The 15,831-nt window shown below is 39.7% G+C and overlaps 2 protein-coding genes across 13 annotated transcripts in view; one reads left to right on the top strand and one right to left on the bottom strand.

The window, feature by feature from the left end:
- The window catches only part of TXNRD2 (thioredoxin reductase 2), a 36,959-nt gene extending 36,730 nt beyond the window's left edge, over positions 1-229 (bottom strand). For 4 of the 6 annotated variants that reach the window (XR_012838088.1, XR_012838087.1, XR_012838089.1 and 1 more), the window contains exon 1: positions 97-229. Coding sequence is in view for 1 of the 6 variants with exons in the window: in XM_075769239.1 (XP_075625354.1) it covers positions 97-172 (76 nt within the window). In the remaining 5 variants the exon portion in view is untranslated. The remainder of the gene's footprint in view (positions 1-96) is intronic. The other 2 variants (XM_075769242.1, XM_075769243.1) reach the window with 2 other exon arrangements.
- Positions 1-15,831, top strand: part of COMT (catechol-O-methyltransferase) — a 31,074-nt gene that overhangs the window by 679 nt on the left and 14,564 nt on the right. The window contains exon 1 of one of the 7 annotated variants that reach the window (XM_075769256.1): positions 234-256. The exons of 2 other annotated variants lie outside the window; for them this stretch is intronic. Coding sequence is in view for 1 of the 5 variants with exons in the window: in XM_075769250.1 (XP_075625365.1) it covers positions 3,697-3,714 (18 nt within the window). In the remaining 4 variants the exon portion in view is untranslated. Of the gene's footprint in view, positions 1-233; positions 257-3,657; positions 3,715-6,408; positions 6,613-7,883; positions 8,022-15,831 lie in introns of those variants that run through there. 4 more of the 7 variants (XM_075769250.1, XM_075769251.1, XM_075769252.1 and 1 more) reach the window with 4 other exon arrangements.

The following is a 15,831-nucleotide window of genomic DNA, read 5'->3' as shown; positions in this document are numbered from 1 at the left end:
TCCCCAGGCGCTCTCGGCGTCAGGAGAAGAGGGCTTCCCGCGAATGGAGGCGGAGGCCCGGCCTCTGCCAGGCCCGAGCCTAGCGGCATCCCATACCTGAGAGGGCTCGTACCGTACGGCACAGCCGCAACACTCCCAAGAGACGCTCCCGCCTCCGCCACAGCGCCGCCATGCTGTACGGCAAACGGCCTCCGCCCCGAGCGAGGACCCCTGCGAGGTGGCCGAGCAGCGCCAGAGTGGAGGGCGGCGTCGCCGGGTCGGTGAGGGCAGTGGAGCCCCGTGAGGGCGGCGGGGCGGGGTGGGGCGGGGGCGCGGGCGCGAGGATCGCCGCGCGGGTGCGGGCACGACGCCCGCCCTGCGCGCAGACCTGAGGAGAGGCGGCCGCTTCCCTCCCGGAGAAAGCGCTCGCCCTGCACCCGAAGCTCCGGATTCTGGAGCCGCTGCGAAGCCTTTTTACAAGGCGGGGACAGACTCTGGCGTTAGAGAAGTGCATTTGGGTTAAAATCAGACAGATTGGAAGGGGAAAAAACCCTCCACTTTGCTTGACTGGCTTCCCCCCGAGATGCTGTTGCAAAAGGGGTTCAGGGAAGGTGTTTTGGGAACAAAAAGGAACAGGACGACTGCCCAGAACCTTCACCGATATGCAGACCCCTGTTTTTTCCCTTCTGAAACCGCACATCCCTTTGCAACAGACATGGTGAGAGGTGGGCTGTTAGCCCCTTCCTCAGGTGCAGCACACAGACTGAAAGTTAAAAACCTCTGAGAAGGTGGTTTGAATAAAGCCTCTCCCTTCCACAAGGTATTACAGGCAACATATGATGATGTTTCTGATTCCTGTGGCTAAGATCTATTGAGCTCTGAGAGCAGGTACTAAGGACTCAGGTCTGAGAGAAAAGGACTTCCTCAACCAAAATGGTTGGGCCGGGCCTGTGCTGCACAGGTCAGTGAACTAGACCAGCATAAACAGCTTTAACACATGGTGTAACTGTGGTGGTACAGATATCTGGACGGGACAACCTGTTGGAGAACCTCCGATGCTTCACAGCCTTCAGCAGTGTTTCCTGTCCCTGTGCCACATGCCAGCTTTTGATTAAACAGGGGTGATGCTGCTGACCTACTTCGGATGGGAGTCGTGAGAGTTATTGATGCTTGTAACATATTGTGGCAGCTTAAGGTAAAAGGCCTCAAAGTTGGCATTGATCAAAACAATACCACAGGGAGCAAGGTCTTTCTCATTCAGAAGTGCTGACTGTTGGCCTTTACTGTAGTAACCCTACCTGCTGCTGTATGTAGTGACTTGTATGTGATAAATGCCACCATAGCCAAATCAGAGTTTGGGACAAAGAATCAGCTGTTTTTTTCTTGGGGAGAGGGAGCTGGTGAGAGAAAACTAGTTTTGAGCAGCCATGGTTCAGCTGTCTCTGGAGCAAGGGCCTGGCTCACAAGGGGGCAGCATCCAACCATTTTGTTTCAGAAACCATCAATCATCTGATCCACAGTTGAGGCGAAATGGCAGGAAATTAAAATACTCGAAATTTTTGTAGAACTAACATCACTTCCAGTGTAGGTCTGAGTAATTTTTTTCATTCCATTAATGTTTGAAAATACATGAAACAGGAATTACTATCACTTTAGTAAAAGGGTTGATGACTTGTCCACTATCACTGCTGTAAAAAAAAAAAAAAAAAAAGAGCAAACCCCCTCTCTGCCTCCTGCAGCACTAGTCAATAAATCACTAGAAACGCTCTTATCCACTGCAGCAGCAGTAGAAAGACATGACTAGAGTGTATTGAGAGGCCTTTCAATTAAAGAAACCTCAAGCATGTTGATACTAATCTTTTATGCTTTTCAGGTACATGCAGACAAAGTTGTTATAGTTGTTCATTTTAGCCACTATCCTGAATTGAATCAGGCAGCGTTGAGCATATGCTTTTCACACAGCATTTACTTCAGACACGTAAGATCAAGGGTAGAATTAAATCTCCCAAAACACAAAACAAGTTTATGTAAATAAATGTTCCTGCAGTGTTATAGTATTTTGCTAATAAGGAAAGGCCTTAAATGTAGCAAAGCTGTTGATAGAAAACTTTACCTTTAAACAACACCTACAGTGGCGATTTAGGAAAGAACTGATGATAAATTTGGAGTAATGCTTCTAAACTCTTTTAAGGATAGCATCTTGGCCAAGTGCCCATTGTAACAGCCACATCATACACTAGCATTACTGATTGCTTTCATTATTTTAGAGCTCAGAGTGTATGCAGCAGTGGTGAGATTGTAGCTTCTATTAGATGTTTGTGTGTTCCTGAACACATCAGCACACACCCTCTCTTTTCTAGCTTGAAAGTGAGTCAGTTGCTTTCCCTTGACATCCTTCTTAAGTCATCTGGGAACCAGAACTACCCATAGCTGCTGCTATGCCACTGGCACAGACCATGTGAAACTAGGGTGTCACCAGCCCTCTGGCTGTATCTCACAGCTAATGATAAAGCACTGTGCATTTCCACAGGCTAAGGCTTTCCCATCAGCACCGCCACCTTCAGAAGAAAGTACAAAGTCTGTGTAACTCCACGCTGTTTGTTCTTGCCATTCTCACAAGCTTGATCATTGAGACCGATAGAGGCAAATATCAGCAAATGAGGAGTAGGTTTTGCCTGTGGTGACAATATCAATAAGAGGAATACCACTGATACTTACTGCTGTCAGCACTGAGCAGGTGTATTTGCATTACACTTCAAAAACTTTCTCAGGGACCAGAAACAGATTCTGGTTATCAGGTGTGATTTCTAGTGTGTCTTTGGCTCATCTGTAGCTTTCTACTCTCTTATTTTAATTCTTTTGTGGTTAGCTTTAGGCTGATCAGAATAATTAGTGATAAACATTTTTTAACACATAAATATATCTTAATTTCTTTTAAGAAAGTAAGCATTACGTCCTTTAGTGGCAAATACATTCTACTATCAGGAATCATTTACATGAAGCATATGTGAAAGCATATTTTTTCAAAATTGGGATTAAAAAAATACTTCTTACAAGATAGCTGTCAGACTTAGCATCATATTTCCAAAGAATTTTGTCAGTTGTAGCTAGTCATAGATTAATATATTAGATATGGTTTGGTTTATTTTCAGAGAGAGTTGTTTATTCAATGTGCTTTGAACATGTGGTATTAAAAGGGCAAAGGAAACACCACTGTAATATGCTTCAGAAATATATATAAATCCATTCAACAAAAGGGGGGGGGTTAAGGCATGAATTGTTTCTATTAATGGTCAGAGTTTCTCCTTTTGAATTTATTGTAAAGACAGCTGGGAATTCTGTACTTTTCCCCCTTCATATGAAATACCTTTTTTTACATTTATCAATGGCTTACATAAAGTCTTCCTCATGAAGACAGCAGGACAAAATACCTTTTCTAACGTTTTAGAAATTTTAACTTTTCAAACACATCTTCTTGTCTTTCCTGTTTTTCTGGCATGCTTTGCTTTATGTCTTATGTTCCCAGATTAGTGACCTGGCAGAGTGGGGGAAAGAAGAGAGGTGTCGGGTAGATACCATCTTTGGAAATCATCCCATTGTTGTTTTTTTAGTGGGTGGGGTGGGAAATGGATTATATCAGAGGTTGCATTTTGTGGCATGACCCGATTAATAATTTACAGGAGTGTCAGTGAACTGCACTGGATCAGTGGTTGAACTATGAGGTCTCTGCATGAGGTAGAACTTTTTGATTTCTTACTCTCTCTCTTGTGATTGATTGTACTCATTTTTCGTTTGTTTGGTCAGGTTTTTTCCTTGTTGTTCCTCTGCTAATGTGTAGCATGTGTCCTTAGCATTAAGGAGGAATGAGGAGAGGAAGAAAGAGCACGTGGAAGAAAGGCATGTCAAATGGTAAATACAAAAGTGGAAGTAGTGACATAGTCACTGGCAATTCAGAGAACCATATCACAGAGCTACAAAAAACACAGAATAAATGGTAGCAGGGGAAGGGTGGTTACCAGTTCTTACACTTATTTCAAAGCAAGGTAAAACTTTCTCAAGATTCAAATTGCTAAATATATGGATAGTATTCTAATGTGGGGGCTAGGCTGACAAGTGAGGACCCTTGTTTGAAGACACAGATCCTGGGTAAACAAAAGAAGTATTTTTACCACTTTTACTTGAGGCTTCTTAACTGACTTGTGTAACAAGAATTTTCCAATATTACTTTTTGTTGGGTATTGCTTTATATTGGCATGAAGGGATCTATGGCTCTTTGCTTACTATCCAACTCTGCTGTATTTTTCTGCATTTTTGAGATCTGCTTTTAAGACTATTGACAAATCAAACTGTAGGAGAGTTAAAAGTCAAACTGGTAAGAGAAGAACGTGACTAATTTTGGTTTAAGAGATCAAGGCAGTGATCAGACTTCCATGTGAAGTCTACAAAGTTTACAACATTTTGTTCACATGGGACAAATACATCGCATTAGCTAATACATTTTCAGACCCTACATAAAAAATTATCTAAAACTACTACACTGAGAAAGCTAAAAAAAGTACACATATCACAGAATTACTCTAAATCAGGTCATAATTTAAATGCCATTTAAAAATGTAATTCTAAAAGAAACACAACCGTTCTAATATTTACTAACTGTCCCAAAATGACATCTTGTTACAAAGAATACATCCTTGAGCTAATGGTGTTTCCTCTGCTGGAAACATTTGTGCATAGGTTCATAAACAAACAAAAAAATGGTTTAACATTTTCAGTTTTGTCACTATTTCTCATTTTGTTTGCTTTTTTTTTTAAAATTTTCAGAAATTTGTCTGAGTAGGACTCATTGTTCAGAATTGAATCTATGCCATTTTATTCCTTCCTTTCTTAACATAGAATCCTCTGTTCGTAGTTTGTCCTAAACAATTAATTGATTGCAAGTAAGGTAAAAAACCCAACATAAACAGATGAAGTTCAAGTAACACAGGTTCTTGACTTCATTCAAATGCTTCAACATATATTACCAAAAAAAAAAAAAAAAAGAGGGGAGAAAAGACAGAAATACAGTAGACTTAACTGAGCTTCAAAGTTTTCATGAGGAGTTATGAAGTCTTTGAAAGCAGGATTTTTTTTTCAGTCTGCATGATAACCTTTTAAGATGCATAGTAAACACAAAATTGTCTAACTGCTTCTATTATCTGCTAAATTTTACAGTACAGCTTTGCTGGACATCTTTTCTTTTAGCTGATTCCTATTTTATATATCTCCAGGCAGTTTCCTGATTCATATGAATGGTGCTTCCTTTCTCAAAATTCCTCTTTTGCGTGTTTCTCAGCAAGAGAAACTAATTTGCCTGTTGAAAACAGCAAATTCACATAAAAGAAAATCCCTCCTGCTATTCTGAAAATGCAAGCTCAAAAGAATTTTCTTCCACTCAGTGTTTTATGTGATCTGTGGGGTTTATGATAACGTGCTAACTCTCCTGTCTCCTTTTGTTTGGCTTTTAAAAACCAGTCTTTGGCCAGGATTATTAGAAGAAAGGAATGTCATTTGTTGTTATGCCAGGCATGGATTTACTGGAAAAGCTTTAGCTCTGTGCTGTGCACAACAAGTGGGGATAGCACTGCCATGTTGCATCGTATGATTGCAGCTGCATAGCCGCCATTTGAGACTGGGAACTCTACCTGAGCAAGTCTACTCAAGTTTGTGCAGACAGATCTGAGCTTAACTCTGTCAACTGTCAGAATGAGTCAGCCTGAACTAGCCAGTCATTCTGACCTGTTGCCATTCATGTGATATTGCTCCCAAGCTAAGACTTGGGTCTATTTCTTCTCATAGATGTGCCCTGGGAATGCAGTATCCTGATATTCTGCAATACCAAATCAATCTTTTAAGATCTTGTCCATACGTAAAAGTTGTATTACATCAATGCATTTATAGCTCTCCATAGTTCTCTAACCTGGATGTATTAATATCAGGGTACATTACTATCTAGACAAGGATACGTCATGTGAATAGTGTGTAAATTTATATACTCTGGAGTATGTAGCATTGTTATTATGATAGTAAAAACTTACAAAAATAACCAGACCTATATAGACCCTGTCTTGGGCAAAAAGGTGAATTAAGGAAAGGCATAAGCCAATGTCTAACAGCATACCAAAGAAACTTCTCTTGGAGAAAAAGTTATTCCATAATAATGTATTACAAGATTTCAACTTTCTCTTAACTTGGAAGCAACTTATGGACATTGTCACATAGTTTGGGTGGTTTAACTAACTGAACCTCTGGCTTTATCTAGTTTGCAGTTATTGCCATTTACCATTTTTACTTATGTAACAAAAAATCTAGACAACAGAAAGGGTTACTTTGCAGGCATAGTTTTTATTATACAAGTAAACAGTTGTGGGCAGGCAGAAGCAAGCTTGCTCCTCCCACGCTTCTAGCCTGAAGAATATGATTCAGCTCAAAGTTAGAAGTCCTTTAGAACACTGGGACACTGCTCAGTCTGGTAAGTCTTGGCACGAATTTATGCTGCTAAGCAGAAGCTAGGCTGATACCACCCGCCAGTTCACAACTAGCTATAGTTAACTGCAAGGGCATCTTCAAAGAATAGCTGTATGCTTACAGAACCAGGTCAGTGCATAGAATAAGTTTTACTGTTTTAAGCTATTTTCTCCATAGCCCAGCAGTAAAAGAAATTCTCAGTTAATTATAACTGTGGGTGCTATCAGGATCATGCAGACACAACCTGTCAGGTTTTCACAACCGGCTTTCGACCAGACAGGAAATTACTGTCAGAGAAGCTGGAGCGCAGTATTGCTTATTTCATTCTTTGTTCTCCCTGATGTCTGGATTTTAAGAAAATATTTGTTGAGCTAAAGCTCTGTTATACATGGAAGGGATACTTCAAAGTTATTCTGTATTGACATTGGGTACTGTGCTATATTGCAGGATTTAGTTATGTTTTGTTTAGAGTTACTGAAAACACTTTCATCTTCACCTACCTCTTTTCCCCACAATTCTTTATTCAATTCATCCACTTACAATTTTTTTATTCTCTTGACATACTATCAGGTAGTCCCGAATTCTTTCAAGAACCTCTCTCCTCATGTGACAAATCCTATTTTCAGATCTTCAACTCCTGTTTCTGCCACATTTAATACAAACTCTTTCATTAAATCTTTAAAAAGTTTCTGGCTAGAGCTTCAAATATTCACTGACTAGGTCTGAGTCAATATTGTAGTGAGAAAACAGCAGAGAACTACTACCACATTGTGTTTAGTTTTTAGTTTTTCTTACTATTTTCTTTTATGGTGTTATTTAATGGCAACTTGATTAGGTTGTTTCCACCTCGAAGAAAACAATATAGACAGTCAAGACAAGAACAAGGTTTATTAGAACAAACCTCCTCTTTTATCTTAGAACTGTTTGTAGCAGAATATTTTTTCCAACTAGAAGCTATAGAAATTTGCATGTACTATTTATAATATATTGATTGCACCTCCTTCTGTAGCTGCTGTACAGCAATTTTCCATACGTACCTCCCCTCCCTCCAGCAGCACTCTATATTTAACCCACATGTCTAGGTCTTGTTTCTACAAATTCTGCACTGGCTGTAGCATGCCACGTCTGAGCTGAAAAAAGAACTAAATCCCTTGGGCCAAATTCATTCCTGAGGTTGCTTGCTGGAACACTGTGCATTTACACTGAGCACAAATTTGGCTCTTACCTGACTTTGTCAGCATTCACTGTGCTGTAACTAAGTAACAAGAACACTGTCATTAGAGGACAGATGAATAGCTTTCTCTAAGGTTATTAGAGCACTGAGCACCTTTAAGGAGTCCAGAAATCTGTGAAAGGAGGAGTTGGGGAAAAGGACACCGCTCCTTTTAGAGTCTGTGTAACAGAACTGATAAGCTATTCCTGTGATGTGATCGAATGTGACTGAATACTGCAGGCTCTTGGACTCTTATTCTATAAAATCAACGTCAGAGCAGCAGAGGAAAAGATCGGAGGGAACAGCTTCTGCTGTACTGAGAAAGGTACATATTTATATTTTCTTATTTCTCAGACTGGACATGATTTGTTATCTTAGATAATGTCACTATTTTAAACAGTGGTGAATATGAAAGCAGCAGTGTTTTCCACATTCTGACTGGTACTCATTGTCAGGAAGCCAGTCCGTGGGCAGCAACAGCTTTCACAGAGAAAGGAAAGGACGTATTTGTGTGTAATGCATTTGTATTGTATTGTAAACCTTGACAGTTGAAAGAAGTGAGATGAGATAACCCTGACTAAATTGAAAATGTAATTTATGGCTATAAGTATGCTGGAATTTGGTACTCATTTGTATTCAAGAAAAAGCTGAATGCAAGTCATATTTGACTGAATAGCTGCTTTTACAAATGTGTTGCTGCAGCTGTATTTTATGGGGGTTTTCATTCTCAAGAGGGAGTTCTGCTACAGCAAAATGTCTGTGAAGAACAGACAAAAAGCTAGTACTTTTGCTTGCTAGCCCTGTTGCTGCTTATAGAGTATCTTTCTGATGCCCTTTAGGGACATTCTTTACCTTCTGTCCTTTAAAAACAGACTCAAATTTACCAATACCGTCAACCACATGTCACACTGACGATCTCCATAAACAACCTTTACTTCATCTCTGGGCTTAAGCTTACTTTTTTCTGCTTACTCAGCCATGGACAACTCTAACAAAGCCCTCAGGTTCAGAGTCCCATGCATTTGCACAGCATTGCAATATTTAAATTCAAAATAAATTTTTCCTGATTTACAGTGTTAGTTTGCATCAGTGGAAAAAGAGTTTAACTACATTAACACTGCAAACAACTTGTCGCTCAAGTTTAGCAATATTTCTTAGCAGCCTCCAGCTGCTATCAGGTTTATCTCTGCCAGTCTCACACTGTTGTCTTTCAGCATTCCTTCAGGATCACTAGAATCAGAACTGTCTGGGAATTTTCTGAATACACACCCCACCCCACCCCCACCCCTAATTTTGGCAGCAGTTCTTGAAACCAAATCGTAATGTGTGAGGCCATCCATACCAGTTTTACTAAAACGCTCTCAGGACAGTTTTCTCAGAAAGCAATTTCTAGCTAAAGTAAAAGACACTCTGTGCCCACTCCAGCTGGGGGAGGGCATTCACTCAGGATTTTAGAGCAAGGTCTCATGCCTTGCTCTATCTGAGTTAGGCTGCCTCTTCCCATGCAGTGCTTTGGTTACCTGCTGTGCTGTGGTGGATCCCACCTTGTCTGGCCTGTTAGAGCTGTTCATTTCCATAGAAATAAGCCATCATTTCAGCAGCAATTTCCTTCCTAATCTTTCCGATCCCTCAGTGGGTGTCCTCATTACCAAGTTCCAGTTGTGCACTCCCCATGGCCTGAAGAGCAGCTTGCGGAGAGCAGAAAGCTGGGAGAGAGACAGATTTACACTAGATTAGCTGGTAGCCTTGGAAGCAGGGCAGGAGCACACAGTGGGGATTTGGGACACTGAGGATTCAGCCCTTGATCTCTGTGATATAAAGAGAGAATGTGAAATAGGTATGTCACAAGTGATTATGCTGAGGACAACTAGCCATTTTGGTCTTTCCTCTTCCAGCCCTTTCTCCCTAACTCCATTTGGGGCAAAATCATTCAATAGGAGCTTGTTTTACCCCCTGGAGAATGTGAAAATCTCAGTTGAGAAAACTTTTTACAGACCAGCTCCTAGTGTGCTGACAGGGCAGAGCACTTTCTCCTTTTAGCAGTCCACTGCCTCCTGGGTGGGATTTGTACAATTCAGCGGAGCTATGCCAGCCACTGGCCTCAAACATTAGTACAAATAGTACAAACGCATCTAGAATTCTGGAGTGGGAGTAAGGACTATCAGAAGCAAATGCTTTGTAAGGGTACCTGAAAGGATCTTCTTCCTTTGAGCTGTCTTTGCTCAAGGCCCAATAAAGTGCCTTTCTTATCCTTGAAGAATTCTCTCACCCCAAACTCTGGCTTTAATCACTTTTAATCCTGTGTTCACTAGGCAAGTCTGGATCAGAGTGCTACAGATCCATGCAGACCTGCTTGTTGGATGGAGATGAGGTCTCTCTGTGTGGCCAGTTTATTCTAAACCCCGTTCTTCTTTATGGGGCATATAACCGTTATAGAAACCTTTTCCTTCGGGTGATAGCACTGAATAGGCTTAGACAATGGCTGCTGTGAAGGGAGTTTTAAGTGGGTAGCAATTATCCTAATTGAAATCTATCTGGGGAGAATGGATTTAAACACCCTGATGAAACTTAGTAGGCAATAGGCACTGTTCTGTTCTTTCCCTTTCATTCAGTAAGAAAAAAACCGTATTTGTTTCCTTTCAACCAGAGAAGAGGGAAAAAGACAAGACAAAAGGGCTGGGGCGGGGCGGGGGGTGGGGGTGGGGGGGGGTGGGGGGGTGTGAATAATCATCAGAAATTTGCATTTATAGAAGTCAGAATTTTTGTAGTCATGATAGTGAAGCTAAATGATAGTAATTTGAAGAAAAACCCAGGAAGAGGGAAATTTAGATTTCATGAAGAAATACTTAGTGAAAAATTATATAAAGTCTGTTCAGCTTGTTTTCATTATGTCAGTGGAAAATCTGAATGTCAAACTCCCAGGCTCAGTTTCCACTGAAATACAAGCTATTCACATTTGGCAATATGCTGATTATTTTTCACAGTGTTGCACTCATTTGAAAATACATAAACAATAAGGAAAGAATAGGAGGTAAAAAGATTTTTTTTTTTACCTTTAAATGTACTAAAATATGAAGCTGTTGAGTTGTGTTGCCTACAGCAACAGGATACAATATGTTTGGCAGAAGTTAGTTTAGACTTTCTGACCAAAATACTCTGCCTTTCTCACTCTGGGAAAAGATCGAGAAGAGCAAAATGCCACAACACAAAGATTGCCTCATTCAAGACAGCATAGGAGAGAGAGTCAAGAACTCCAGTCCCAGTCATGGCACAGCACAGATCTCCTCTGGCTGAATACAGAGCAACAGACATTGTGAAAATATGTGTAGAAATGTGCTGACTCTTCTGCATTGTTTTCACAGTGCTTCTTAACAGCTAATATATCCTTACTAATATGAAAATCCTCTGCATACTTTAGTGCATGAGATACTTAAAGGCATAATTTAAGCAGAAGCTTTTAGGAAGTTTGAATTTAAACCTTTTTAACTCTTTTCTAAAAATAGGGGGTACACTTACCTCCTTCACACGGGTACATGTGTGGGAGGGTTTAATCTGTTAACTTGTATGGCCTTTGTAAAAAAACCTCTAGAAATCTGTTTGCATTATTAAAGTCCTTTCTCTGCAGACTTAGCAGCAGTATCTCTGCAATGAGTTAGGCCCTGTTGTCCCCAGGCACTTTACTATTGTAGACCATTTCTATCATCCTCAGTACCATCAGACCAATGGAGAGATTCTTTTGTGAATGGTAGAAATTTACCAAGCACTCTCCATTCACCAGGTTATGTGAGCTAATAAAGTCTAAATTAGATTCTAAACCCTTTAGCATCAGAATGCTAAAGTACTGTCTGGATGCTTGGAGACTCGTAATAAACTCTTAAACAACCAACCGGTACTTGGCAGTTAGATTAAAAGCATGAAAAATTATAGCTAGATTGGATGTAACATCATCTTTCCTCAAAGGCCTGATTTGTGAGCAGGCTGAAATCACTTAAGGAAAGTATTTGAAGCACTGTTTGTCTCCAGATTTTCCCTGTTGTTCATAAACTCAGGAATAATAATGTTACATAGGCATTTGCTGTCTTGGTATCCCAAAACTGATCTCTTTAGTTAATGCAGATAAAATCACTTTGCCTTTCCTCAGGTGTTATCCATAGATCCATAGCAGGGACTTTTCTGACAAAGATTAATTCAGCTTTACATCACCTTGAAAGTTATAGAAGTAGCAGTAACTTTAACTTACTGTTGTGGCAACAAAGAGGTAGGTAAGACAGCTCACCCAAGATGTGATCAGAAAAATATTGTCAAAATGAGACTCAAACCTAAGTCCCCTGACTCAAGATCACAAAGTTTACTCTCACTACAGTTCTGGAGGATGGCAGTCTAATGTACATGCTGTCTTTGCAGAAGAGATTTTTTTTGTGATTATGTTTAGGACTTCATTTTCAGTACAAAGCAAAGCATTATGAGTTTATCCAAGCTAAAATTGTAATGAGAGGTTCTGTAATTAGGCTTATAAGGATTTGCCTTGATTAGAAAAATGTTCTATCCAATGGTTTTCAACCTCGCAAGTATTTTAATACCTGTCATCTCTTATTTTTGCATCTGTAGGAAATGAGGTCTTGTTAATTACTCATAATGTAATGAACTGAACTTCAGAATAGGTAAATAATCAGATGTGATACTTTTTTAATCCAGTAAGTGTGAAACTCTCTAAGGTATATGTCCTTATTAAAACTCAGAGCATTTAAAGGTGCTTACTACAACATTTTTATTTTTCTTCTCAGTAAATAGCAGGTTTTAGCAGATGGAGGTTGTTTTGGAATCTGAGAAAGAAACAGTAGCAATCAGTAGTTTAGATCAAATCTCCATACACCTTCCTCTAACGGTATTATGAAAACTTAATACAGTTTTTATGAAACACTGAGAAAAATCTCAACTCGAATTTGTCTGGTTACTCAGAGTTACTTTAAAAATTGATGTTAACAATTGTTCTAATCCTTATTTTTTCACTTCAGGAAATTCTAAGACCAATTATTTTTTAACAGTACTTGGAAAAAATTTACCAGAAGGACTGATAAATAGCATTACTGAAATATCCTTATTGTAACCTTTGGTGAAATGGCTGGAGTCACCTGTACAAGAATAAAGAACAGGATATATTGTTTTGTACTCTATCACATGGGCATGTTTATGATTTTAGAAAAACTGGAGATCATATAATAGTAAGAGGGTAGTGAATCCCCTAACTTAACAACTATTGCCATAATAATAGTCTGAGCTAGTCTCTTGAGGTTTCTTTTGTAGCCATTGGAATGACTTAGGTATTTTGTCTTCAAGGGCAGGTAAGCCGGGGCAGCAGATTCCCACAATTTGTGTTTTCTTCTCTCTTTGAAAGTGTCTTTTGAAATGTCTGTAAGCTGAAACAGAGGTACTCCCATTCAAATGCTGATCATTTGATTATGGTTTGCATCAGGGAAAAACTGCTGAACTGCATTATCAAATTATGATGTGGTCTTATGAAACCTGCCAAAATGAGTAAGATTAGATGCATAAGAAAATAACCCAGTGCTTTAGAAAGACTTGTCAGTAGTTTGACAGGTTTGGGCATGAAATTTTAATATGTTTTCTTTTAAACTCTGTCTTCTCAAAAGCAGATTTAGTAATACATGTTATTCATTTCTTTCCATAATGTTATCCCTCCAGTTTTCTGTTTATTCCCTTGCTGAATTTTTCATTTTGCCTACTATTTTCCACTTCAAATTTTAGCTTTCAAAGAGAAGACTAACTTTATCATGGTGTTTCTAATGCACAGAAGAGGTTGCAGTGCTAACCTGTGTATCTGGAACCTCAGTACCAGCATTAAATAATAAGAGTGACTGCCTTGTAATAAGTGGTTATGGGAAACTTGACTGTGCAAGTTAAGTTTTATTGCATATTTAATGAATCTCATGAATCCATATTAAAGCTAAAATTACAGTTGTATTTTCTAAAGCTGTCATAACATGACTGTCTCTTAGGTAGTGGTAGTTTTAAATTGGTTGAATTACGCACTTAATTTTCATATCAAATGTTTTCCAGTTAAGAATATGAAAGCAATTACCTATTTTGGTACAGATTTTTTTTTCCCCTTCTGGATGCATGACCATCACCAATGCATCTTGCTCTTGGCAGGCTGCTTTTATAGTCTACTGCGATTACTGAATTTATTTTCACATCTAAGAAGAGAGAAAATAAGAGGGACAAACTTAGAAAAAGAAACTGTGTTTAAAAAAGAAGAAGGAAAAGAAAAACAAGATGTGTCTCTTGCTCCTTTTAAAAGTTACCTTCTCTGGAAAGTGGATTTCAAGATAATTGCCTCCTAAAGGAGCTCTGCTAAGAGCAACCCGTACCGACAGTTTATGAGGGCGCTGAGGTGTTATAAAGCAATAATAATAATAAAACCCCAGTAGTTGAAAAACATTTCTTGATACAGCAGAAAAAGTGAACTTGTGTAGGAACGGAAAAAACCAGCAGGCACTATATAGGTTGTTGCTACCTGTGAGCAACCTCTAAGGATCTGTCGAGGCAGGTGGGCTCTGCTGTTACATGTGGTAGCATTCATGTGGGACTCAGAAGTGCAAAGATCGAGGCACTGTCAGAAATAGATCCCTCTCAGCACTTGATCATAGGAACAGCCAAGCTGAATTGCTTCCTTGCTTTAGATCTAAGACTATCCCCGAATCACACACATTTGAGCTTAAATTTATAGCTTTTTTTGTCTTCTTGACAAATATGTTACACAAAATGTGTAAACAAACCAGTGCTAACAGCCATTCACCAGTCTAGATATGAAGGAAGAGAAATGCAGGTCAATACTTGGCCTTCAGAGGGGATTTGTGGGTGAACTTGAAGCAATAAGATTTCATAACTGAAGATCCAAAATTTGTTTCCCAGTTGGCCCAGCAGAACTATCAGTTGTTGCCCTTCTAGATAAGCTAAAGGGCTGTCAGCCTGCTCATGCTTTTGCATAAGGAATGGCTAGAAGAGATAGGAGATTATGGCTATCTGCACAGTTCAGAAGTGTATCCCAAATTACACCTTTTAGTCAAGCCAGTTGCATGTCGATATCAGGATGTCACAGCGCAGTACGTGATGTGGGTGGCAGCAGCCTAAATACAATCTACGCCTTTGAAAAGATATGGCATGTACATCTCAAACAAGGTGTCTTTCTCTGCACAAAGTGCATTCTTTTAAAACAACAAAATCTTTAAAAGGATACTACTGTCCAAATAAGGATCAGCTGAAGTTACTAAAAATCAGCAGGTCTAATTAAAGTTGAGTGCTTTTCTCTGCTCTGGCTAACAGAGACATGTTAAGAAATAGCATTTCACAGGCTGCAGACAGTGAAGAAGCTGACCTTCTTTAATACATGGGCTTTTGAGCATGTGATGTCTTGTAATTTTGGTGTATAAAGCCTGTAGCAGCATGGGAAAATAAGACAATGGGAATCTGGTTTGCTGACATACCCTTTCTGCCTGGGGAGCAATATGAAAATGGAGGGGCAGGATTTTACTGTCAAGTAAGTCCTTTTTGTTAGCATATAAAAAGAAATCTTCACAGTCTGTTCCCTGTCCAAAAAAGAAGTCTCAGCATTCCTGCAGGACAAGGAGTGGGGCTGAGTTAGCCTACAGATGCTATCTCTTCCCTGTTTCGAGAAATCTTACCAAATGGTCTCATATCTATACTAAGCAATAAAGGAAGAAAGCTGTTCCTCAAAAAATACACCACCTAGTTGATGCTGCAACTATCATCCATTCTTGCTGTCCCACAGATTTCTGAAGGGCAGCCCCAAACACACCGACAGAATCTTGCAGTGCCAAAGCAACAGCCTGTGACAAGTTGTACTCAGAGGATGCCAAAGTATCTGTTGTAACCAGAGGATTATGTCTGGCAGTAGTCTGAAACAATTCTGAATGCCAACAGTCTTCAGTTCTAGACGGACCTGAATACAGTTGGACTGCCACCAAGTGAGTCACTGGTATGCGGAGCTCACGCAGTTTCCCTTGTCCAGAGGCAGGAAGGTCCATCAACAATCACCATACGATCAACTAAGCCATGAAAACCAAGTGAAGACAAGCCAAGTGAAGCTAGAGAAA

Source organism: Balearica regulorum, chromosome 17, assembly GCF_011004875.1.
Source record: "Balearica regulorum gibbericeps isolate bBalReg1 chromosome 17, bBalReg1.pri, whole genome shotgun sequence".
Lineage (NCBI taxonomy): Eukaryota > Metazoa > Chordata > Aves > Gruiformes > Gruidae > Balearica > Balearica regulorum.
The sequence above is the reverse complement of the archived record's forward strand: the minus strand, read 5'-3'. Positions and strand labels throughout refer to the sequence as shown.